Consider the following 25,881-nt stretch of genomic DNA (forward strand, 5'->3'; position numbering starts at 1 on the left):
AGACCGCTAATTCTTGGCTTATAGTAGGGACTCTTCTCTACCCTCTGAATCTCTTTCTTAGAATTATTGGTGAAAAAAAAAAAAAGAATTATTGGTAAGGAGGTAGAATGGTTATCATCCTTTTACCTGGGCCGTTCTTGTCTTCTGTTGCATTTCTTTCCTCCACACATGCCCAGTATTTCCAGTCTGAAGCCTTTTCTCTCTCTAGGCCTCTCCTGCTTCCCAGACTCCCCCTGTCCTATCTTCATAGCATCATGCCATATGCTATACCCATTTCTCTTTTCCCTCCCACCACTAAAACCTCCTGTCAGCATCCTTTTTTCTTAGGACTCAGACATGATGTAACTTGCATAGGGTTTTTTTTTGTTTTTTTTTTTTGTTGTATTTAAAGCTAAGGTGTTGGGGGCACCTGGGTGGCTCAGTGAATTAAAGTCTCTGCCTTTGGCTCAGGTCATGATCCCAGGACCCTGCGGTCGAGCTGCGGTCGAGCTCCACATCAGGCTGTCTGCTCAGCAGGGAGCCTGCTTCCTCTTCTCTCTCTGCCTACTTGTGATCTCTTTCTGTTAAATAATTTTTTTTAAAAAAATTTAAAGCTAAGGTGTTAGTAATGGCTTAAATGTTACAGCATTTATTAAAGGTCAGTCAGTGGTCCTTAATGATCAGAACAATAAATAAACCCAGTAAGATTGGCTCACTTGGTTTTCATTTCTCATTATACTTCTAGAAAACAGCTAGATCTCTTTTTTTCCATTTCATTACATACCAGAAACTCAAAAGTATGCCCCAGCCTCTGAGAATTTTGACTCAAGAACCATTAATAATATTTTGCCATCTTAATTCCTGTCTTCTTCTGCAACCTAAGGTCAGAAGGCCAGTCATTATAACCGATGGGGTTGCTACCAATTGCTGAACTGTAGAAAAGGATGCTTCCCTAGAAGTATCATGGAATACTCGTATGATCTGGGAGTGACCCTCTCTCATAAGCTGCAAAGGAGACTGGATCACAGATCCCTATTCTATAAACGAAATCGGTAATTTTATTCCATGCTTCAGCACTAAGAGTACAGAAGGTCATCCAAACTCACTAACTATAGTTCCTCCATAGAGATGTTTTAGCTACTCAGCATCATGATAACATTTTGAATTGGGGGAATCTTCCCCTTCATGAGTCTTGGTAGGAAGAAAAGATTGTCCCTTATGGAGGCTGAAAATTACTGATTTTGCTCTCCTCAGCAGACTCTAGAGCTCGTCCAACTAGAGTTAAGTTCAGGGCACACTCTGTGTGGGGACTGCAGCATTAGCAGTGGGTACACAATCTAGTTCCTGACAGGAAGTGGCACCTAAGGGTAGGCAGTGGTGGTGGTTCCTGTGGCATATTTAAGTTCCCGGTACAGAATTGACAGCTGTACACACGGATTGTCCAGAATTTGTTGGCAGCCATGGTACCAGAAGTGTTTTTTCTCATCAGAACAGTGTCTGAAGCATATGTTGGGCATGGTTCCTATAAAGGGAGTTGAGCAGCTTCTCTGGTCCTTCTGCAGTCCTGTGAGCTACCATGATCCTTTGGGGTTCCTTGTCTGTTCAGTCAGCCATAGATGGCTTCTGTTCCTTGCGACCCAGCCTCTTGAGAAGGGCCTGGAAGAGCACATCACTGTATTGAATGCACCTAATTCAGAGGAAGTGGAAGAGGAATTCTACCATATCCGAGTAATGGGTACCAGATTGCCTTTAGTTTTAGTCCATTCAGGCTGCTATTCCAAAATACCACAGACTGAGTAGGTTATAAGCAACAGCAACTTAAATCTCACAGTTCTAGGTAAGGGCTGGGAGTTTGGATCAGTTCATCAGCACAGTTGGGTGAGGACCCTCTTCTGGGTTGCAGATTTCTTATTGTGTCCTCACATGGAAGAAGGGGTGAAGGAGCTCTGCTGGGCCTCTTTTATAAGGGCACTAATCCCACTCATGAGGGCTCTGCTTCCTAAAGGCCCCACCTCTTAACACCATCACATTAGGCATTAGTGCGGACACATTCTGCCTGTATGTCTTCTGAATGTAAGCAACTCGAAAATTGTACAAAATAATATGATATCACTATTTTCAGATATTGGACAGCACATAGCACAGGACTGTGATTCCTGAAAGAAAGTAACAAATGGAAGAAGCCCTGCTGTCCCCCTAAATTTCTGGTGGAAGTGCCTTTTGAATTGCAGCCAATCAGGGAGAATGTAAAGACCATGGCAGTCTTACTGAGTTGAGGAGATGACTTTTCAAGGCAGAGAATCAGAGAAGAGGGACTATGACAGCAGCAAAGACTCCAGAACTATCCTCCTGAGAGTGCTGCTAATACTAAGTTGCTCATAGACACAGTGAAACCCCTCAGTGCTAGCTAAAGGACCACCAGAGAGCGTGGACTGGGTATGGTTGATTTTCAGCCAGCCAGTGTGGAGAGACCTTGTTGAATGTCCAGAAAATTCAGAGAAACTCCAAAAAGTTATACATGAGTAAGGGCTAAATTAGACCTAGAACCTAATACCTCCAGATGTCCCCTTAACAAACTTTATAAACAAGCCTCATAAGAACTAAGCCCACCCATTGGGACGCCTGGGTGGCTCAGTTGGTTGGGCAGCTGCCTTCGGCTCAGGTCATGATCCCAGCGTCCTGGGATCGAGTCCCATATCGGGCTCCTTGCTCCACAGGGAGCCTGCTTCTCCGTCTGACTCTGCCTTCCACTCTGTCTGCCTGTGCTCGCTCTCGCTCGCTCTCTCTGACAAATAAATAAAAAATCTTAAAAAAAAAAAAAAGAACTAAGCCCACCCACTAGGACCATGACTGCAGGCCAAAACAAATTTCATGATTCTTTAAAGGCCAGCGACAAAATACGGACATTCAACAACACAAAATTCAGAATGTTAAGAATTACCAGATGTGCAAAAAGAGTAAGGAAATACAATCGGGAAAACAATCAGGAAAAACAAACCAGAAATGATGGAGATAGTGAAATTAGCAGATGAAGAATTAAAAAGGCTTGATAATTACATATGAGGACTTAAAGGAAAATGTGAACCTACCAAGGAAGGGAATGGAAGAGAGAGCAAGAGAACCAAATTGAACTTCTAGAGTTGAAGACTATAATATCTGAAATGAAAATTTCACTGGCTGGGCTTAACAGCAGGTAGGACATTGTAGAGGAAAGTACCTATAACATTAAAGACATCACACTAGAAATAATGCAGAAAGAAACACAGAGACCAAAAGACCAAGGAAATAATACAGAACATGCAACACAGTAGCTGTGTCCTAAACTGTGGACTCCCGAGCCCTTCAGTAAAGGTCGGAATTTCCAGTAGATTCCACAGGGGCAGGGCTCACCTGCACCCCTTTGGCCCAACAGGTTGTAAAGTTCTGTGATAATGCTTGTTGGTTGGTAAATGCTCCTTGGTCTTAAATGCCCCCACCTTGCCCCCATCACTCCAGGCCTTTTCCTGGCTCCTTCTGACCTCCAGATTCAACATCTAAAGAATTAATGCTTGGCAGAGCTTAGGTCTTTCAAGACCCCACTCCAACTGAGCAGGATCACTCTGGTTGGTTAGTTTAATTATACTGAAGGTCATCCCTGACTGGGGGATGGGTTAGATGGTGGGAGCCTACCTGGGCCTTCCAGTCACCCATCTGAGTAGGAGAAACTCGACCAGAGGACCCTGGGCAAACTCATTTAAACAACTCACATTTTTAAAAGTTCTTACTGAACTTTGTGTTCCGGGAATGTGGACAGGACCCAAGGAGGTGTCTCTCTGGCGCAGCCCACTACAGACCCTCTTCCCAACTTCACATGCCTCTCTCTTTTGTTTGAAAGAGGGTTGCAAACCCTGTGATTGTGGCAATCTCTAGAGGAGACAATGTCCTCATCACCTATCATTCATCTGTATGCAACAGAGAATCATCGTCACTCCACTGGTGGGCACTGGCCTCTGTGGGAAGGGTTAAGAGGAGTATGGGAGGAGGGGTCAGAAATAGTACTTTCTCCAGCAGGGTCAGGGGAAGTCTCTGTGCGTGGTGATATGTTCATTCTCTTCCTTGCGAGCCACACCCTTCCCTGGGGCAGGGGTTAAGTTGTGTCTCCCCGCAGAGCCTAGGCTGGTCAAGGACCCAGTGAGACTTAAATCCAAATTGAAGCAGCACTTGTTCTCTGAATGTGTCCCCTGAGCTGAGGACTGGTAACCAACATTGTTCTTGTGCGTTTCTGAGCAAGTGAAGTACCTGTACTCTCTTGAGATGGCCGTGGCCATAGCTCCCAGGCTGGAGGCTTGGCTGGTCAGCTCCTTCCAAGGGCTTGTGTCCCCCAGGGCTTCTTGCTGACCTTATTCTCACCCTCAGCCCCTCAGGAGGCTTTCTGGGGCTAGGACCGCTGTCCAGTCCCTGCAGGAGTGTGGTTCTAGGAAGGAAAGATGACAGGGGCCCTTTAGGCAGGGATGGAAGGGAAGGGCTTCTCTTTTGGGGGAAGCCATCACTGAAAACCTTTTAACTCAGCAACTTTGAAGCGGATTGCTCTTGGGGAGAAGCTAGCCGCTTTGAAGGAACCTTCCTGCAGGTGTTTGAAAAGGAGAAATGACGCTGTGAATTCGTAATGTAAAGTGTGGGGGGGAACATTTCTTGCCCTGCCTGGTTCTCTCATTCATCTTACCTGCCTGGCTCCTACCAGCGCTCGCTTTCTCTGGCCCCAACGGAAGGTTTGCCCCTGGGATGGAGTTCCTGGGTGAAACTGTATGTGGCCCATCACTCCTCAGCCACTGAAGCAGAGATAAAGTGTTATGGCCACTTCTGATTCTCTCTCTGGGTGTCTCCTTTTATTTTCTGATGAAATGAACTCTCTGGCTCTTGCTTTCTTCCCCGTCCGCCCTCAACTTGCTTCCGAGGGAGCAGCAAGCAGAATGGCTACTTTCCTGGGTTGGGGTGGGGGAGACCCCGGCGGCGGTGGTGGAGGGGGGACCTCCACCCCACTCCACGCAGCAGAAAGTGCCTCCAGGTCCAGCCCTGCGTCATCAAAGCAGCAGATTCCCCTACCACATCTCCTCTTATCCCAAACTCCCCTTCCCGTCTTCTTGTCTAGGGGCTCATCTGTTGCTCTCTACCCAGCGTTTGGCTCACAGCCAGACTCTTTGGCCTCTGCCACCGTCAGGCTAACCTTCCTAAATCCAGGTTTGGCCAAGTTCCCACCCTGCTCGGAAGCCTTTGCTGAGTCTCCTTTACCCAGGTGCTCCAGCTCTCAATCACGGACGTGTCAAACCTTTCCCAGCTGAACTCCAACCTTCCGTCTGGACATTGCTCACTCCCACTCGCCCCTGTGGGCCTGTCTGCTGTTGCCCAAACCGGTCCTCTCGCACATGCCTACCTACCATCGTGCCTTTGCCCACAGCATCCTCCGTCTCTGGCCCATCTCACTCTTTCTGCCCCCCAAAATGGTCCACGCTTCATGCCCGTCTTGACCCCTCCCTCCTGGATGAGCCCTTGCTCTCCCAACGGCTCCTTCAGCTGAAGCCTGCAGCCTGCGTCCTTTCCTGGCTGCCATCCCAACCCATTCTGGGTGCCAGGCACCTCTCTACATTTCTGAGCCAAGGTCCTCTCTGGAAACTCAAAGGCGTTGCTTAGAATCGGATGTCCAGGCAGACTTGAGGGATTCTTGTCTATTTGGATAAATTCTCCTTCATGAATACTACCAACTCGCTACCTTTTCCGGGGTAGGTATCTGTGAGGTGCCTCCAGAGTGAGGTGTCTATGCTCATGGATGGTATATCTGGAACCACCCGCTACCCAGTTTACCTGTCCAAAGGGTGATATGTCATAGAAGAGTGCATGATGAGCTTGGAAGGGGGCTTGGGGTTACGTCTCTTCATCTAATTTTCTGGCAACTGCTGCTTCCTAACACAGCAGGTGAGGACCTGTTCATCTCTTCCTCCTCCCCATTACATCTTGGGCTTGGGAGATAGGGCTGGTGTCTGCCTTGCTCTCAACCTCCAGTGTCTGGTCCGTAATAGGTATTCAACCCCTATTTGTCAAAAGAAAAAAAGGGGGGATGCCCCTTGCCACATATTTAGTATTTGAAATTCCCCCAAAGGAGTCATTATTCTAAAATTTCCTCACCCGCTTCCTGGGCTCTGCAAGTTACTCTGTGCTCCAAGGTCTGGAAAGCCCCTTCCTTCCCTCACTCTGTCATCTCCACGGGTCTGGAGGCCCATGTTTGGTGCTTCTTCTCCTTTGGCTAGGGTAGGTAGCCCACACCCAGACATGGCTGCCCTCAGACTTGCTTACAGACCCCAACGGGGATGCAGAACACTTGCTCCACAGTGTGCGCACGGCTCCAGACTGACGAACGCATTTTGCCCACCAGACCCTTCTGCCTCCTCTTCCCCTCTATCATGGTCCTGGGGATGCTGCACTTGGCAGGGTATACACAGACCACAGAGGTGAGGGCGAGAGAAGAGAGCTTTCCCAGCACACACCTCCTTTAAGGACCCCGCCTATGCCCCATGCACGCCAAGTCAGCGGTTTTGAAAATGTCCCCTTCCCCAGGGTCACGAGCAGGGATTTCCAGGGTGTTAGCAAGCTTCTATTGCGTGACCTGGGTGATGGCTACAGGATATTTGCCTCGTAGTAATTCCTTAAGCCATACATTTACGTTTGATATGCTTTTTTGAATGTGTGTTATATTGCACATAGAAAAGACAAAAAAAAAAAAAGAAAAGAAAAAAGAAAAGAAGGAAGTCCCCTCCCCCTCCAGCCTCGTGCTCTACTCTCACACCCTTAATCCAACCCATCCTTGTTTAACCAGTTCCTATTTCCACACAGCCCCTGAGGGAGAAGGAGCACCATGTCCTCAAGGAATTTCCTCGAGGAAGCCGGGTAATTGGAGCAACAAAAGACACGGCCTCCAGCTCTGCCTTATATCTGGAAAATAGGCCATCCTGTCATAATTCTGAGGAGCCCAGAGGTCAAGGAAGTGGTGGGGCTCAAACTGGGCCTTGAAGATACTGGTGGGATTCAGGTAAGCGGAGAGAAGCAGAAAAGGGCTTTTTAGCCTGGAGAATGGCATGATCTAAAAAAGCTGCTAGGTGGGACGGAGCTGGTGCTGAATAGTCCTCGAGAATGGAACTGGCGTCTACGGCCATACCACCCTGAACGCGCCCGATCTCATCTGATCTCGAAAGCTAAGCAGGGTCGGGCCTGGTTAGTACTTGGATGGGAGAATGGAACTGGCATGGAGAGCCCTGGATGCTGTCCCCAGCCCCGAGGGAGGGCAGGGTGGGCGCCATTCCAGTGTCCATCTGCCTCGTGGGCATGGAGGGGTCTGTGTCCTTAGCAAGAGCGGACATGTGCGTTTCACATTTCTTGGTTTGTTTTGTTCAAGCCACGGGCTCGTGTGGGCTCATAATCCCCATCCCAGACAGACTGGAAGTTCTATCTGCCAGACACATTGCAGCCGCTTGGTCAGGTCCTGCCTTGACAAGCTGTTTTGAAGTCAGAATGCAGGAGGCGGCGGGAACTTAGGACAGCGGGTTCATGGAACAGTCCTGCGTGCCAGCCTGTGAGCTGACTTCACCCCCTGCTCTGCCCAAGCGTCCTGGGATTTGGGACGTTACCCACCGTCGCCAAGGATGTGGCTGGTCACCTGAGACCGTGGGGAAGGGGGCCACAGAGGGCTGGGAGGTTCCCAAGCTCCACGTGGGGCTACAAAGTTTCATACATCGGGAGGCAAGACTCGGGTGTGTTTCCAGTCCCTTTGGGAATGGAACTCCGATCGGTTGTAAGTACTCTACACACACAGAGTGACTGTGATGGGGCTGAAGCCTGAAGCGGAGAAGAGCCGGTAATACGAGCAGTAGGAATGAGAACCAGCACCAGCAGGTGCAGAGAGGAACACTGCAGCTGGCGTGAGGCTGAACACGGGCTCCTTCCGTCTGATCCTCATGAAGATCCCCCCACGTGGACGCCGTTGGCACTTCCACGAGAGGAGAGCGCGGACACTTTGAGGTGTGAGCTGCTTTCCCGAAGTCATGGAAGTGGTCAAGGCAGAACTAGGATCCGAATTCCAGAAATCTGACTCCAGCACCCATGCCGTGCAAGCTGGTGATGCCCATGGAAGCCCTGCCTGGTCTGGGGAAGGAGGTTCTTCCTCACCGACCGACCAGAGGGGAGTCCAGGGGCCCCTGTGGTGGGTGCGGCACTCTTAAAGAGCGTCTGGCAAATTTTGTTTGTGCTGGTTTCTTCTGAAACAGCCTTTGAATTTGGCTTCCCGTGCGACCCACATACAGGGAAGGAAGGTCATGATCTGCCAACGTGACAGTCGTATTTTTCATTAGTCAATGCACAAGCTGGCTGCCCAGGTTCACACACAGATCTGTTTCTGAGGGCTTGGAGAAAGCAAGCCCACCCCAGAGCTGAAGCCTGCCTCGTGCCAACTGCATTGAGATTCTGAGGATGCAAGGGTGGCCCCCAACCTGGTCCGTGAGCCAAGGAAATCCCTCTAGGCCTCCTTTTGGCAGGCTTGGCGAGCCTTCAGCGACAGCCTGGCTCTCAGGACTTGAGTTGCTGCCTGGTCAGACGGTGACGGTCGTCGGCAGAGAGAAGGAAGCAACAGTGCCAGGCTCCAGTGTGCATTCCAAGTTCTACATTCCGTGCACAGACTCCCGGCGCCAGAGCGAAGGCTGACCCTTGGCAGGACACTGGGTAAGTAGGGTACGTTTTTCCCTCTACAACATCACCTGAGGCTTCTCGAATCTCCCACTCTCTACGCTTTCATTCACAGTGGCTCCTAAAGCTGGTGACCAAGGGGGGGTTACCCTGGAAGACTAAAAAAAAAACCCAAAAAACATTTAATTATCTTATTTAGAAGCAGAGAATATTGTGCTCTGCTTACAAAAGTGCAGTGTTTTAAAAAATTACATCCTGAAACAAGGGGACGGTTTGCAAGATTTCAAACACCAAATCTTTGTCTTTATCACCAGTGGTGGTTGGTTTTACCACCAAACTTGGTGAGTAATTTAACTTTCTGGGCATTCTTTTCTTTTTTTTTTAATTGTGGCTTTAAAATATATATATATAGGGCGCCTGGGTGGCTCAGTGGGTTAAGCCGCTGCCTTCGGCTCAGGTCATGATCTCAGGGTCCTGGGATCGAGTCCCGCGTCGGGCTCTCTGCTCAGCGGGGAGCCTGCTTCCTCCTCTCTCTCTCTGCCTGCCTCTCTGCCTACTTGTGATTTCTCTCTGTCAAATAAATAAATAAAATCTTTAAAAAAAAATATATATATATATATATATACACACACACATATATATATATATACATACATATATATATATATATATGTATGTATACACAACAGGAAATCTACCCACTTAACAAATTTTTAAGTATATGGTACAGTATTGTTAACTGTATCTGCATTGTACCATGACAGATCCCTAGATCTGCGTGACTGAAACACTATACCCATTAAACAGTGATTGTCCATCTCCCCCATCCCTAGTCCCAGGCAACCACCATTCTGCTTTCTGCTTCTGACTTTGACTCCTTTAGATACCTCATGCAAATAGCATATGCAGCATTTGTCCTTCTCTGATTGACTTATTTCACTTAGCATAATATCCTCAAGATTCATCCATGTTGCCACATATCATAGGATTTTCTTTTTTTTTTTTTTTAAGGTTGAATAATACTCCATTCTGTGTATGTACCACATAATTTATATCCATTCATTGGTGATGGAAGCACAGTTAGGTTGTTTTCATATCTTGGCTGGTGTGAATAGTTTTTTTTTTTTTTTTTAAGATTTTATTTATTTATTTGACAGAGAGAGATCACAAGTAGGCAGAGAGGCAGGCAGAGAGAGAGAGGAGGAAGCAGGCTCCCTGCTGAGCAGAGAGCCCAATGCGGGACTCGATCCCAGGACCCTGAGATCACGACCTGAGCCGAAGGCAGCGGCTTAACCCACTGAGCCACCGAGGCGCCCCAATAGTTTTTACAGTAAACATGAAAGTGCTAATGTCTCTTCAAGATCCTGATTTTTTTTTTTAAGATTTTATTTATTTATTTGACAGACAGAGATCACAAGTAGGCAGAGAAGCAGGCAGAGAGAGGAGAAAGCAGGCTTCCTGCCCCACAGAGAGCCCGATGTGGGGCTCGATTCCAGGACCCTGGGATCATGACCTGAGCCGAAGGCAGAGGCCTCAACCCACTGACCCACCCAGACGCCCCATCTCTTCAAGATCCTGATTTTAATTCTTCTGGATAAATACCCAGAAGTGGGGTTGCAGAGAGAGAGGGGAAAGCAGGCTTCCTGCTGAGCAGAGAGCCTGATGTGGGGCTCAATCCCAAGATGCCTGAGCCAAAGGCAGAGGCTTCACTCCCTGAGCCACCCAGGTGCATCAGTGCTCATTACTCTTAATCCACTTTATCTATTTCACTCATCCCCCCACCAGTCTCTTCTCTAAAAGCAACCACTTTGTCCTCTGTATTTAAGAGTCTGGTTTTTTTTTTTTTTTTTGTCTCTTTTTTGTTTACTCACTTGTCTTGTTTCCTAACTTCCACATATGAGTGAAATCATATGTTATTTGTCTTTCTCCAACTGACTTATTTTACTTAGCATTATATTGAATAGGACTGTTTTCTTAATTTCCTTTTTGCATTACTCATTGTTATTCAGAAACACAACTGATTTTTTGTGTGTTGATTTCATATCCTGCAAACTTGATGAATTTTTTTATTAGTTCCAGCTGGGCTTTTTAATTTTTTTTTTTTTTAAGAATCATTAAGGTTTTCTAGATATGGGATATAAGGTATGAGATAATTTTACCTCTTTTTCTGATTTAGAAAACTTTTCTTTCTTTCTTGTCTAAATGCTATAGCTAAGACTTCTAGTAAATATGTTGAATACAAGTGGCAAAAGTAGGCATCATTATTTTGTTCCTGATGTTAGAGGAAAGACTTAGATCTTTCAGTGTTTCACTGTTAAGTACGTTAGCTCTGGGCTTTTCATATATGGCCTGTCCTATATGGAGGTAATTTCCTTCTATTCCTATTTTTTGAGTGTTTTTATCATAAAAGGATGATGAATTTTGTTAATTGCTTTTATGCATCTGTTGAAATCATCACGTGATTTGATCCCTCATTCTGTTACTGTGGTGTATCACACTGATAGATTTTTGTATGTTGAACCATCTTTGTGTCACAAGGATTAACACCACTGGCTAAGGTGTATGATTCTATGTGCTGTTGAATTGGGTTTGTTAGTATTAGTCATTAGGAATATTGGCCTGTGGTCTTTTCTTGCAGTGTCTTTGGCTTTGATATCAGGGTAATGCCAGCCTCATGAAATAACTTCCAAAGTGTTTCCCATTCTTCAGTTTTTTGGAAGAGTTTGAGAAAGATTAGCATTAATATTTTAATTTTTGGTAGAATTCTCCAATGAGCCGTCTGGTCCTGGGCTTTTGTTTATTGGGAAGATTTGATTACTTATTTGATCTCCTTACTTGTTATAGGTATGTTCAGATTTTCAATTTCTGGTTTGTTGTATGTTTCTAGGAATTTAGTTCTTCTGGGTTTTCCAATTTGTTGTTATGTAACTGTTTATTGTAGTCTTTTATAATCCTTTCTTACTTTTGTGGCTGTAGTAGTACTCATTTTTCATTTCTGATTTTATTTGAATCTTTATTTTTTTTAAGTCTAGCTGAAGGTTTGCCAATTTTATCTTTTCAAAAATCAACTTGTAGTTTTAATGATTTTTCTCCATTTTTGTTTCATGTATTTCTGCTTTAATCTTTATTTTTAAAAATATTTATTTATTTATTAGTTTGTTTATTTATTCATTCATTCAGAGCGAGTGGAGAGGGGGTAGAGGGAGAGTAAGAGAGAATCCCAAGCAGGTTCCATGCCCAGTGTGGAGTCTGACTTGGAGCTCAATCTCACAACCCTGAGATCATGAACCAAGCTGAAATCAAGAGTCAGACATTCATAAGACTAAGCCACCCAAGTGCTGAACGAATCTTTATTATTTATTTTATTTTTCTGATTTTGGGCTGATTTGTTCTTCTTTTTCTAGATCCTTGAGGTGTAGAGATAGATTGAGATTTTTCTTCTTTTTTTAAATATAGGCATTGGCTGCTATAAACTTCCCTCTTAGTACTGCTTGACCTGCATACCATAAGTTCTGATTATGTTGTGTTTTCATTTTTGTTTGGCTCAAGATATTTTCTAATTTCTCTTTTGATTTCTTCTTTGACCCATTGGTTGTACAAGAGAGTATTGTTCAATTTCCACATATTTGTGAATTTTCCAGTTTTTCCTTCTGCTGTTGATTTCCAGTTTCATTCCATTGTGGTCAGAAGAGATACTTGCTATGATTTCAGTCTTCTTAAATTTGTTAAGAACTTGTTTTATGACCTTACATGACCTGTGCTAGAAAATTGTTCCCCATGTTGCTGAGAAGAATGTATATTCTGCTGCTGTTGGATGGACTGTTCTGGGTATGTCTGTCTATGTGTCTGATGGTTCCATTTGGTTTATATTTTTGTTCAAGCACTTCTGTTTCCTTGTTGGTCTTCTGTCTGGATATTGTATCCATTATTGAAATAGGATATTAAAACCTCCTAATATTGGGACGCCTGGGTGGCTCAGTTGGTTAAGCAGCTGCCTTCGGCTCAGGTCATGATCCCAGTGTCCTGGGATTGAGTCCCACATCGGGCTCCTTGCTCCGCAGGGAGGCTGCTTCTCCCTCTGACTCTGCCTGCGCTCGCTCTTGCTCTCTCTCTCTCTGACAAATAAATAAATAAAATCTTTAAAAAAAAAAAACAAAACCTCCTAATATTACTGCATTGATGTCTATTACTCCCTTCAGTTCTGACATTTGCTTCATATATTTGGGGGCTCTGATATTAGGTGTATATATATATTTATAATTATTATATCTTCCTGGTGAATTGACCCTTCATCATTATATGTCTTTTTTTTTTTTTTTCGTTATGAAAGTTTTTGGCTTAAAGTCTGTTTTGTATGACATAAGAATGGACACTCCTGCTCTCTTTTGGTTACCATTTGCGCAGAATATCTTTTTCCATTCTTTCACTTTCAGCCTATGTGCATCATCTAAAGTGAGTATCTTGTAGACAGCATATATTTGCGTTTTTAAAAAATGTGTATCTGTTCAGCCACTCTATGGAGTTTAATCAGTTTACATTTAAAGTAATTATTTATAGGGAAGAACATGCTATTGCCATTTTGGTAATTGTTTTATGTATGTCCTGTCCTTTCTTGCTGCCTTACTTTATATTTTGTTGACTGGCTTTAGCGACAAGACTTGATTTCTTTCGTATTTTCATTTGTGAACCTGGATGTCCATTTCCTTCGTCAGACTTGGAGGAGTGTTTGGCCATTATTTCTTCAAATATACTTTCTGTCACTGGAAATCTCATACTGCATATATTGATTCACTTAATGTTTTCCCACGTGTCCCTTAGGCTTTCTTAACTTTCTTCTTTTTCTTCTTTTTTCCTTAGTGTGTGTCTCTGCCTGGGTAATTTCAGATGAGCTGTCTTTGAATTTGCTGGCTCATTCTTCTCTAAATTAAGTTTGTCATTGAACTTCTGCAGTGAATTTCTCAATTCGGTTATATTCTTTAGCTCCAAAATTTGTTTGGTTCTTTTAAAATATTTTCTCTCTCTGCTGCTGTTAGTCTTATTTTATTCATGTATCATTTTCCTGAGCTCATTAAGCATCACAGGAAGACCTTTTTTTTTTTTTCCCTCTAGGAAGGCTTTTTAAGATCTGGATTCTCAGACCCTACTGGCAGAGATTCTAATTCAGTAGTCTGTAGTGGAGCCTAGAAATCTGTTTTTCTGAAAGTTTCCCTGGGTGATTCAGATGTACATATAGAGTTGGAAAACACTTGCAATGAAAAGACTACCTTCAACCCCTCCCACCTCCCTCTTCTCTCCAAGGTGCCACCATCTGTCTGCCAGTGTTCTGCCTCTGCATTATCTAAGGGATCTTGAAACCCTTCTGCCTCCAGGCAGCTTTCCTGGATTGAATCCTGTCTGACCATGAATTTCTTAACATTCTCCCTAGCCAGCCCAAAATGGGCCTATACTACCTATTTATGTATTAATTTGGCATTTCATCCCTTCAGTTTGCTATATGAGTCTTAAGCCGTCATTGTCTAAAAAAAAAACTTCTGGACTAAGTCTGCCCTAAGTTTTTTATTATTTAATGATGGAAAAAGTGGTGAGTATAGTAGAGATAGAACTCTGCGCACCCAGGTTCATGTCTCTGTCCTTACAGGGTATGGCCTGGGATAGGTTGCTTTTCCTTTCTCGGCCTCAGTTTCCTCATCTGTGAAATGAGCAGTGACTAGATGTTCACCATGATCCTTACTTTTAGACTCTGACTCTCTTCTTCCTTCTCTCCTGCACTCCATAGCCAAAGAAGTGGAATTCTGAAGTTATTCCTGAAACTCTGCCCTAAATCAAAGGAGCCAGAGGGCCTGCAAGTTCCCCCTGTTCTTCCCTTTCCAGAAGCAACAATGGCCTTGAGTGATGTTGATGTGCAGAAGCAGATTAAGCACATGATGGCTTTCATTGAGCAGGAAGCCAATGAGAAGGCAGAAGAAATAGATGCCAAGTCTGAGGAAGAGTTCAACATCGAGAAAGGACGCCTTGTGCAAACCCAACGACTGAAGATTATGGAGTATTACGAGAAGAAGGAGAAGCAGATAGAACAGCAGAAGAAGATCCAGATGTCCACCATGAGGAATCAGGCCAGGCTGAAAGTCCTGAGAGCCCGAGATGACCTCATCTCAGAGTTGCTGAATGATGCAAAGCTGAGACTCAGCAGGATTGTGGCAGATCCAGAAATCTACCAGGGGCTGCTGGATAAGCTAGTGCTTCAGGGTCTGCTCCGGCTGCTTGAGCCTGTGGTAATTGTCCGCTGCAGGCCACAGGACATCCTCCTGGTGGAGGCTGCGGTGCAAAAAGCCATCCCCGAGTATATGATCATCTCCCAAAAATGTGTGGAAGTCCAAATTGATCAAGAGGTGCACCTGGCTATGAATACAGCTGGAGGTGTGGAGGTCTACAGTGGCAATCAGAGAATAAAGGTTTCCAATACCCTAGAAAGTCGACTGGATCTCTTGGCCCAACAAAAGATGCCTGAAATACGAGAGGCCTTGTTTGGAGCCAATGCCAACAGAAAGTTTTTCATATAAGCCTCTGCCAAGTGAAACTCAGGTTGAATTGCTAAGCCATTGAAAGCATATGTTATTAGGGCAAAGGAAACTAGTCAGGTTTCCTCCTCTTTGTTGCTTTGATAGAATTCTGTCTTCTTTCATGAAATACCCTTGGAATAGCTAAACGCATATTTTGGAATAAAACCTGAAAATGCTTAGAAATCTAATTCTGGTTTATCCATACATACTGAATCTTCTGGTCAGTTCAATAGTCTCAGTTGAAGAGAGTAAAATTTGCTCTTTAGCTTGTCCTTTGGTTGAGATGTGAATGATGTTAATGATTTGTGGGTCTGAGTACTCTAAAATTCTTTAATATTATCTGAAGTGTATTTTATTTCTTTTGCTTCTGCTTTCTGTACTTATTTAGTGAAGTTTAGGGATCTTTTTTTGGACAAGGCCAACTTCGTGGGCGTGACTGGAATAGTCACATAGGGTTCTATGTGCAAAATAGCCCAGTCCTTGAGGTTTAATGCTCTGTAGCCAGTGACTTGAAATTCTTAGTTTTATCTTTGAAACTGTGTTTTGTAAGTGACTTTGGAGCATGGGCTGGGGGCTTGGAGCCTTGGCTTATGCACTGTACCAACTACCAAAGCCTACCCTTCTCCCTGGGATGGCTTCCTGGCCACTCACTTCCCAGCTTGCTGGTGCCCAAGACCCACTTTCCCCCTCTCACCTGGTCCACATTGCTGCTTCTGCCTTTGGTGAGGGCTGGGTGTGCCTGCAGGGAGGCTCAGGGATGTGCGCAGGCTCTGCCGAGTCACAGTGCTGAACATAGTGGTGGCCATCTCTGCCCCAGGATGGCAGCCCTGCGGCACATTCAGCAAGTGACCTGGTGAGGTTGGGTCTCTTGCCCGCTCCATACTGAGCACATCCTGGTGTGGAGGTTTACCTGGGACTCCCTTGTCTGCTATGGGTGTGGCCTACTGGAATGGAAGCTGTTTGGCTTGACCCTTAACCCCAGCGGGGGCATAGCACATAAATCTAGGGGCTGGTGGGAAGGAGGACCCAGCAGTTGTCAAGCTTGCTGGGCCTGAGACTCAGGTTGGGAACTTTAGGACCTTATGAAGGTCTGTACTTGCCCCGGAAAGTATCCCAGTCCATCAGACAGCTCAGTGCTTAGGGGGACTTAGGCTCATTTCTTTGGCCAGTTTGAAACATCTTCCAGGAGAAGCCAAGAAATACAGGTTGTATAATTTTGGTGATTCTCCATATAGGTATTGCACTATATAAAGAAAAATGATAAAATTCATGTTAATGGTTGAAAATTCTAATTTTTATTTACTTATCCATTAAAGAGCAAATAAATACCGTAAGTCAAAAGAGAGACCCCAGAAGAAAGAAAAAAATTTTATCTTTTAGGACTCTCCCTATACTTCTTGAACAAAGGATTCTTACATTTTCCTTTTGCATTGGGCCTGTAAATTAGGTTGCTAGTTCTGTAAGTTTATGTTGATAAACATAATCTATGCCTGTTTAATTTATATATTAAATATAAATATAAATATATATATTAAAATAAAGGTTTTTTTGAAGAAAAGAAACCCCAAGCCACTCTGTCAAGGACAAAGTCTGGCTTACATGGTCAGGGACAGAATGCTGTGAAGTCCAAACACGAAGTAGGGGGCAGGTATTAGAAATCAGGGTCTCACAAAGCCTGGGAATAGGAAACTCTTATGGTCTCAGGAGAGGGCTAGACCTGGGAATCAGAAAGCCATCCAAAATCCTCTATCAGGCTGTTTCATTTTTCTTTTAAGAGTGACTTTCTCTACTGCACAGTTTCAACAGTAGGATATACATACCTCAGAAAGTTTACATTCTAAAGTTTACATGGTATAGTTCCAAAAACAAACTTCTCTTATGATTCTACTTTCCTGAGAAGAAATCCATGTAGCCCAGCTCGGATTAGATGTCCTCCCCTTTGGTCCAGCTAACATCTTGGGGGCACTTCTTAGAGAAAAGGGGGTCTTTGTCAGCTAGACTGTCTCTCCAGAGGGTATCTACTAGGTAGGCTTTTTTGACTTATGAGTTCAGTCATTTACTGAACATTTTCTGAATGCCAGCAATGAGCTAGATCCTTTGCTAGCTGCTGGGCTGCAAAGGATACAATGGGGTCCTGTCATTTAGTTATTGACACATCAACAGATAAGGGTCACGGTAATGATACAAGGTCTCACGCTCACCTAGAGCTATGTAAGAGGTAATATGAGAATATGGTGTAGGGAGAGAAGATCACAGAAGGCTTCTGGGGTGCTGGCAGTTGAGCCAAAGAAAGCACTTCAAGCAAAGGAAGAGGGGAAGCATATGCAAAGGTCCTGAGGTGTGAAAAAGCAAGTGGTGTTAGAGGAACTACAGATAGTTCAGTGTAATGGAGTATGAGGGATGCAGGGGGATGGGACAACGGATGAGATTCGAAAGATGGACAGAACCTGACTATGAGATGCAGTGGGCCTTGCTCCTGAATTAGGCTAATTCTGCTGGGTAGGTGATGAGGGTTCATTGAAGGACTTTAAACAGGAGTGGAACCATGAGAGATGGACTTTTAAAAGATTATGCTAGTGTCACTGTGTGTGGAAAACACATTGGAGGGGTGGAGAGACTGGAGGCAGGAGCCCTGTTGAGAATCCCAGTGAGAGATGATAAATAATCGATGCAGCCCTTTTGTGAAATAGGTCAAATTCCTTGATGCACAGGCTGGAAGAGACAAGAAGGAGTGACTTCTGTCTTACCCCCCTCCCCCTCCCTGTCCCCCAGGAAATCCTTTCCCTCATCCAGGCGTGAGGCTTTCTGTCAGTTTTGCTTCATCTTACAGTTTTTCCTTATAAGAGTGTTCTTCCCCTCAGAGCCTTCCCCCTTCTCTTCCCCTCTCTCTCATTCCAGGCCCAGCAAACCATTCTCTTCGCAGCTGAGTCCTCAGCCACCTCCCTTCCTGGGAACCCAGACCCCACTTTCTGCTGTAATCCAGGAGTATCTGAACCCCCTTGGCTTGCCCCAGTGCTGGCCTTCTGAGCTGCCTTAAGGTCATCATGGGGCCCCTGACATTAATTCACCTCCAAAACAGCTGACGGAGATTTCATGACAGTTTGATAGGAAGTTGAGGAGAGCTCTACAGAGTGCCTGTGGGGCCCAATTACCCTCGGCCCCATTTATTTTATTTGTTTTTTTGAGATCTTATTTATTTGAGAGAGGGAGCAGAAAATTGGAGGGAGAGGAGAGGAAGTAGGAGAAGCAGGCCTCCCCCCCAGCAGGAAGCCAGACAATGGGAGGCTCTGCAGGGTCCTAGGATCATGACCTGAGCCAAAGGCAGATACTTGGCCCAATGAGCCACCCAGGCGCCCCTCCCTTAAGTTCCATTTAAACATCTCTGTTTCTCCGAACTTTTCTCTCACCCAGGGCTGCTGGATACTTTCTCTTTCTCCTCAGACTTTTACCCCTTAGCCTCTCAACGCCTGGGCTCCAGTCTCCTCCATCATAATGTCCCCTCAGCAAAACAAAAGCTGGTGGCTAAGGAAGCCTGCCCTCCCACAGTCCCTGGCTGCAAGGCCTCTACAGATGGTGATGACTTCTCATGCCCCACCTTTATTTACTGTCAGCTGCTTTTTCTACTAGGCCTGTTTTTAGACAACGCTTCTTGCGGGCAGGGACAGTGTTTCGATTCTTCCTACTTGCATTTCCTGCTGCCCAGTTATTTTAGTGCTGACCTTGGGCGAGACCACGTAGTGTGTTCTGAGCAGACATCTACCGGTGCGAACCTTTTCCCCAGCCTGCCTCTGGTTTCTAGATGGAGGCCTCCAGAGTCTCTCTTCTCTTTGACCCTTAGATGCCATAGCAAGAGCCAAGTATGTGAGATGGGGGCCAAGGGAAGGGAATCCCAGGACTGTAATCCAGGGATGGTGTTTGACAAGAAAATCCTGCAAGGTGGGAGGAGTCTGGGGTCAAGCAGGACTGTGTCCACCACGCACCCTCTCCCCGCCACCTCACTAGGAATCTGTGGGTTTACTACTTTTCTTCCTTCCCTGGGAAACGAATGAAAGGGGCTTTGATTTGAACCTGGGTGCAAATGTGGGGGCTGTGGAGGGCCTGGGTCCTCCTTAGTGGCCTCAGCCATGGGAGATGCAAACCTTATCCTTCAGCACCAGCCCTGACCTGTGGGGCAGGCTGCTTGTCACCTTCCTGACAGCTGCACTCTTGCAGGGGTCTTTGCTTTAGAAGGGCTTGCACGGGGCATTTCTGGTCAGTTGACTGGTACAAACAGGTGCTTGGCTGGCTTGGTCAGCGGAACCTATGACTCTCAATCTCAGGGTTGTGAGTTCAAGCCCTACATTGAATACTGATTATTTTTTAAATGAAACAAAATCTTAAAAACAAAAAACAAAAAACACCCTAAACCCCAAACCGAAAGTACACACATTCTTTATTAGCATTAACTGCCCTACCCTCACATAGGCGTGTACCTCCTATAAGCTCCTTGGGCCCCTGAGAGCCAAAAGGAGCAAACTGTTACAACCGCAGGCAGGCACAACCCTTCCCTACCACTCTCCTCCTTAACACTTCCTCCTGAGGTGCAAGGGAAGCTGTTTGCAGCTGTGGTGCTATGGGGGGAGGCTGCTTCTGCACAATCCCGCCTTCCCTGCTGGGGGAGGGCTAGGGGAATCTGAACACCCACCAGAGCCAGGCAGTGCCCCTCACTGAAACCTCTGCCCCAGGAACCCAGGAATCCTGTTGCCAGGGGTCACTTGGTGAAGGGAGAGCCTACATTTTCCAATCCTGAGTTGCCCGAAGAGGCAGAAATGGAGGGCATGTCTGAGCATTTGCTGGAACCTCAGAGGAGGCAGGGAAAGTAGACCAGCAGATTACAAAGTGCTGCAGGGCTTCCTCTTGGTTTCTAGGGTCCCAGGACCCCGGAAGTGGGTCAGCAGATCTATTCTGGGCCAACCACAACTCCCCACACCTCTGGGGAGCAAGTGCAGCCCTTTGCTGAGCTCCCCCTGGGAAATGCTCAAGCTTTTGCCCCTTCCTCTGTACTCCTCTGTGTCCTTCCTTGTAGGCTCCCTGTCTATTACCTCATCTCTGAAATCATGCCGGTACTGATAGCACTGGGAAAGGATTGAGTCCCACCTCCTGCCCCGACCTCTCTAAACTCGATTCTGAAGCATGATAGACCCTCGATGTCAGAGCACCCCACATGCTTCTGGACAATCCCACAGCTCACCTGATAACGTTTTCTGCAGGGCAGCATCCTTTTCCCTGGGCAGTGGGCTACTTACTGCCCTTCTCCCTACAGACACAGCAAGAGGGACCCCGGCTTCCAGAGACCCTCCTGACAGACCCTTGGCCCAGCTCACCACACCCTCCCACATAGCCTGGAATTATGGAACTGAGCCCATTCGTCTGTCACTGGGAGATAAGCCCATAGAGGGTGATGTTTGACTCATGGATTCATGTCCTGGTGCTTATAGAAGGGAAGGGATCAAGAAAGCCAGATGCACATTTGGCATCTGAAGCTCAGGGAAGCAAGGAGCAGGCCAGGGTCTTAATCAGCTAATAAGACTCCTGGGACTGCAAAGAAAACACCTGAAAAGATAGGATTGTTGTTATTCATTTTATGAAAAACTTGCTGTATAGACACTCCAGAAATCTGACTTCTGCTGGGACAAACATGTCAGCAAAGGCCAGAGCTGCATCTTTGGAGAATGCCTCCTTTCTCCTCCCTGGGGTGTTCTGATGCTAGGGCTCAGTCACAGTGAAGGACCACAGAGAAGAGGTACCAGTGGGTGACTGCACAAAGCATGTAACTTGAGGGGGCCCAGGGAAAGAATGGGGGTCTGAGGGTTATGCTGGGGATCAGAGTGGGGGTGGGGGGAAGGTGGGTCCATCGCAAAGCACCTAGCCCAGAACTGGCACAGAGCAGTTGTTAATGAACTTGTATGGAAGCAAGGAGCAGGCAGAGAGGGAGGAGAGAGAAGAAAAAGTAGAAGCAAGATGCACTGGCACCCAACTGGAAAAGCGGGAGCCACAGGGAATATTCGAAGATTCTTGTCTTTCCTCATTTGGAATTTGAGTCTTGAGTTTTCTTTTGGTCAAATTCAAATCAGCAGATCTCTTATTCATTCATTCATTCCACAGATATTTACTGGATGGTTACCAGATGTCAGGCGCTCTGCCAGGCACTGCAGCCCTTACAGTTACTGCCCCAGCTTTCACAAAGGAGCATTCTAGAACATTCTAATGTGGCTGGGAGAGCCGCAAGTGGGAGGGGTCAGGGTTTGGGAAGGGACACCAAATGAGCAGACAACTGGTGATTTCCAGGTGATCTAAGTGCCATAAAGAAGTCAAGAGTTTTGGACTCTCACCTAAAGCATGAGAAGGAGCCAGGCCTGCTTACATCAGAGAGGAAGGGTGAGCAGAAGGAAAGGAAATGCTGTGCAGAGGGAGCCACAAGTATAAGGCACCAGGCAGAAAAAAGCTCTCCTGCTTTGAGGAGTAGAGAGGAGGCCAGTGGGACTTTACTAAGTGAGCGAAGGAGAAAGAAAAGGGTCAATGTCTGATCATACTGGGTCTCATGGGTGGCATTTGAGGAGTTTGGATTTATTCTAAGTACAATGGGAGGTCATTCAGGGCTTGCAACACAAAAGGCACAGGACCTCATTTTTTTTTTTAAACAAGTTTATTTAAACATCAAGAGTCTTAACTTGAAACTATCTAGGATTTATTTCTTTTAGAATAACTTGTCCAGGGGTGCCTGGGTGGCTCAGTGGGTTAAAGCCTCTCCCAAGGTTGGGATCAAGCCCTGCATTGAATCGGGCTCTCTGCTCAGCGGGGAGCCTGCTTCCCCCCTCTTTCTCTGCCTGCCTCTCTGCCTACTTGTGATCTCTGTCTGTCAAATAAATAAATGAAATCTTTAAAAAAATAATAATTTGTCCCTACTTAAAGACAGGTTGCCCTACAGCTAACAGTGACATTGAAAATATCATTTAAAAATTATAATTTATAAAATCATAAAATTGTCCTTGGTTGTACAATGATAAATGAAAAACATTATATTCTCCAGGTGAAGAAAGTATGTAAAATTTCCATGTTGTTCTTTCTTTGTCCAATAATGAGAACAAGCTAACTTACCAGGCTATAAAGGTAAGATCTGAGGGAGCATGCCACTAATAGAAAAGGGGGCTATTTTCATAGAATCAGTATTTTTCCTTAATTCATCTCCGTTTGCTGATGATCAAAACATACCACTGGCCATTTAGTTTAAAAAAAAAACACACAATATGCTTGTGTACATACATACTTGATGTACAGTAAAGGAATGGGGAGGGGGAATGGAAGGCTAGAGAAAGCTGTACTATAGGAGTCAGGATGTGATGGACCCAAATCACAGCTTTTCACTGTGAACATCTTGGCCTGGTGACTCAGAGTTCTGGAGTAAAGCAGCAGGTTCCCTTTTTAGCCGCTAAACACCTCCCGTCTGTTGCTGGGACACAGCCAATGTATCTTCAGCCTCTGTATCCAATCCAACAGTGCAGGCTCCTCTGTTTCATTTATTGGCTGCCTGTCAATTCAGAATCTGATCGGCCTCATTGACAAACGCTGTCGTTCACCATAGGCTTTCATTAGTTTTTGAAGTGCTCTATGCTTCAGTCTTACAGTGTGCCGCGGAACCTTCTTGCTGGCCACTTTCCAGCTAATGTGGTTCTCAGTCTTAACGCCTTCCTGGGGCCTTTCCTAGGCCATGGGGAGCGTGGAGTCTCCTCGGCTGCCTCTTCACAAAAGGGGTACTGGGTTTGCAGTGGAAGAGCCCACAGGCAGCACCAGGAGTGGCAGAAGTGGGACACGAACTCATTTTACTGTGTAAAATGTATCTGCTTTTCCATTAGGTCCCCAGGATAGCATTTGCCCCTCCCCTTCTTTGTTCCAAAGAAACTGCGCAGACCCCACAGAAATAGGGAAGCAAGTACCCGGTCATCAGTCAGCTCAGACAGCTGGACAGGTCTCTCTCTAGGCAAGACTTTTTATTTTTATTTTTTTCCTGAAAAGCCCCTGTAGTATTCTGGGCCAATGACATCCCTTTTCCTTCCAGAAAGTTCCATTAAGGTCATCTTCATCTTCAGTAGCCAGAACTTAAATGGACTATTGGCACAAGTAGGCCTAGCCAAACTCCTGCCTCCCTTTCTCCTTATCAGGGATGCTTTCCTGCCATGGGACCACGAACCCTGGGCTTAGCCCCACTTCTTAGCACTTTGTGCTGTTACCATACTTACCCAATCTCCTGATTGTCTCTTTGCTCTTTACAGCATGTCCTTCTTTCTATACCACTCAAACCCTGCCTTCCTGACTCCTGCCTTCTGGAAGCTTTGCCCACTGGGCTCTGGAATCCTTGGACTTGAACACACCTTTGGACTTCTAACCCTTTGGTTTGTTTCCTGTATTTGGAGATAGGGTTTGTTTTCCTGGAAAGGGAATTGGGTCTCAGTTTGGGGTCTTAATAATAGTGGTTTCTGTTCTCTCTGTGCAGTCCTTCCATAAGGGAATCTGTGTTGTTTATAGGCCAGAGCCCTGGGGTAGGAAATTGAAAGCCTGGGTTCTGTTACCAGGTTGCCACTCATTGGCTAGGTTACTAGCAAAGTAACTCACCTTTTTCTATGCCTTAATTTTCCAATAAGTAAAGTGGGAGAGAAAATGCCTATTTTCATAGGGGTGTTTTGGCAATGAACTGAAATAAAACAGAAAGGCAAAAGAGATGCCCACGTGTCCATGCGAATTCTAATGACTGACCCTTAACTCAGTGAAAAATTTTTATTACACAAGAAATAGGAAGAAATTATAGTGCTTAAAAATTTTTATAAATCACATATAATTTTACCATCCTAATATAGTTACCTTCTTTTTTTCCATATTTCACAGTGATATTCAAATAACTTTGCATGATACACCTACCATTTTACTCCTCATATGGAACTGCTTAGTCTTTATAAATTTCATTTTCAATGCCTATAAATCATTGCACCTAATATGTTTTATAATTTATTTTAACAATTCAGACAGTAATTGACATTTGAGTTATTCTCAAGTTTTTATTCTGATAAACTGTGCTGCAGTTAGCACATGGCTTTTTAATGGAATCAATCTGTATAAAGCATTTCATTTACTTATTACATTAATACACACACATTGTTGAAAAATTTAAAGACCCAGAGTAGTATAAAGCAAATTTAAATCACAGGTAATTGTTCCACTGAGAGATGCCATTGTGAAACTGTAGAGTCTGTCCTTCCATTATTTTTTTGTGCATATATTGTGGTGGGGGGTATGCATACACATTACTGGCCTATTGGTACATGCACAGAGCTGTGTCCTGATTCCTTTCCACTGTGACAGGTAGTTAAGAGCATGGGAGTTAAGAGGCTAGAGGCAGGAGGCTGGGTTCAGAGTCCCTGAGTTTAAATCCTGTTTCTGCCGCTTGTCGGTTAAGCCCTTTGGATAAACTAGATGCCTCAATTTTCATGCTTTATTTGCTAGTCAACCTTAGGCAAGTTCCTCCTCCAGGCCACAGCTTTTAGAAGGAGGATAAAAATAGAATTTGTCTCCTATGGGTGTAAGAATCAACCTATATAAACTTTTTGGCAGAACACCTGGCACATAGTAAGTACTCAACAAATATTCCCTACGGTTATTTTTTTCCCATGCATCTTCCATGCCGTGACAAAATCTTGAAAATCACCATTTCAAACACCTGATTATTGCTCTTTTATACCCTACTCTATTCAAGTTCATCATATATATTGTTTAGTTTCTATAACAAGGCGGTGGTTTTTGCGCACCTACACCTTTGCCCCAGTTGGGATTATTTCCATAGGCAGGCATCCTAGAACTGAAATGAATGGGTTAAGAGTATGACAATTTTTAAATGACTCTTTAATAGCTATGCCAAATTGCTTTGGCAGAAAAAATTTTAAAGAACGGGGCTTAAGCATGGTTTTCAGTCTCGGATTCTTTTTTCCCACTCCTTCCTTCCTTTCTTCCCCAGCCCTTAAATCATAGCCTGTGAAGCCATACCCTTCAGGGTCTTAGACTTTTGACACGGTCCCTTGGTGTGAAAGGGGCCGGCGGGCTCGAGAGGGAGGAGGGAGAGAAAACCGTTTTGAAAGTCACACTCCCGGACTGTTTTAGTGAGTGTACCAGAGTGACAGATGCGGTGGCGGTCACGTGACCTGAGCATGACCTCATAGCTCCCAGCTCCCGGTTCCTCGCCCCCGCCCTGAGCGACCAGCGGTGGCAGGAGGCGGAGGGCGTCGTCATCGCCCTACGCGGCGGGTTACCTAAAGGAGCTGTGGGAATTTGGGAATGCTCCTTGGTTCCCTGGGCGCCGAGAATGGGGACGCTAGGAAGCCCAAACTTCATCGCAGGTTTAGCTAGCATTTGTGGAATGCTATAGGGTGCCGGGTTCTGGCTGCAGGCCAGGCTCGGCGCCAGGCGCTGTACACATCTCATCTGGCTTACTTACTATCCCTATCTTACTGGAGACCCAATTGAGAGAACTCCCGGCCCGCGCTGGGAGTGAGGACCGACCTGTAGGAAACCGCGCGCGGGGCTGGGGGTCGGGGTGTCGGGAGAGGGTTGT

At 45.5% G+C, this 25,881-nt stretch overlaps 1 protein-coding gene and 2 pseudogenes across 1 annotated transcript; 2 read left to right on the plus strand and 1 right to left on the minus strand.

The window, feature by feature from the left end:
* The first annotated feature begins 7,151 nt into the window (after positions 1-7,151).
* On the plus strand, positions 7,152-7,278 carry LOC131808621 (5S ribosomal RNA; annotated as a pseudogene).
* Positions 7,279-8,573: 1,295 nt separating this feature from the next.
* Positions 8,574-15,411, plus strand: ATP6V1E2 (ATPase H+ transporting V1 subunit E2). The gene is made up of 2 exons (XM_059133504.1): positions 8,574-8,721; positions 14,462-15,411. Exon 2 carries the CDS (start codon positions 14,565-14,567, stop codon positions 15,243-15,245), a length of 681 nt encoding a protein of 226 aa, XP_058989487.1. The 5' UTR covers positions 8,574-8,721; positions 14,462-14,564; the 3' UTR covers positions 15,246-15,411.
* Positions 15,412-22,713: 7,302 nt separating this feature from the next.
* LOC131807893 (small ubiquitin-related modifier 4-like) lies at positions 22,714-22,994 on the minus strand (annotated as a pseudogene).
* Between the last annotated feature and the right edge of the window lie 2,887 nt (positions 22,995-25,881).

The sequence above is a fragment of the Mustela lutreola genome, chromosome 9 (assembly GCF_030435805.1).
Source record: "Mustela lutreola isolate mMusLut2 chromosome 9, mMusLut2.pri, whole genome shotgun sequence".
Classification (NCBI taxonomy): Eukaryota; Metazoa; Chordata; class Mammalia; order Carnivora; family Mustelidae; genus Mustela; species Mustela lutreola.

Coding starts and splice junctions, on each gene's coding strand:
- ATP6V1E2 (XM_059133504.1), top strand. CDS start 14,565: ATGGCCTTGAGTGATGTTGATGTGCAGAAGCAGATTAAGCACATGATG.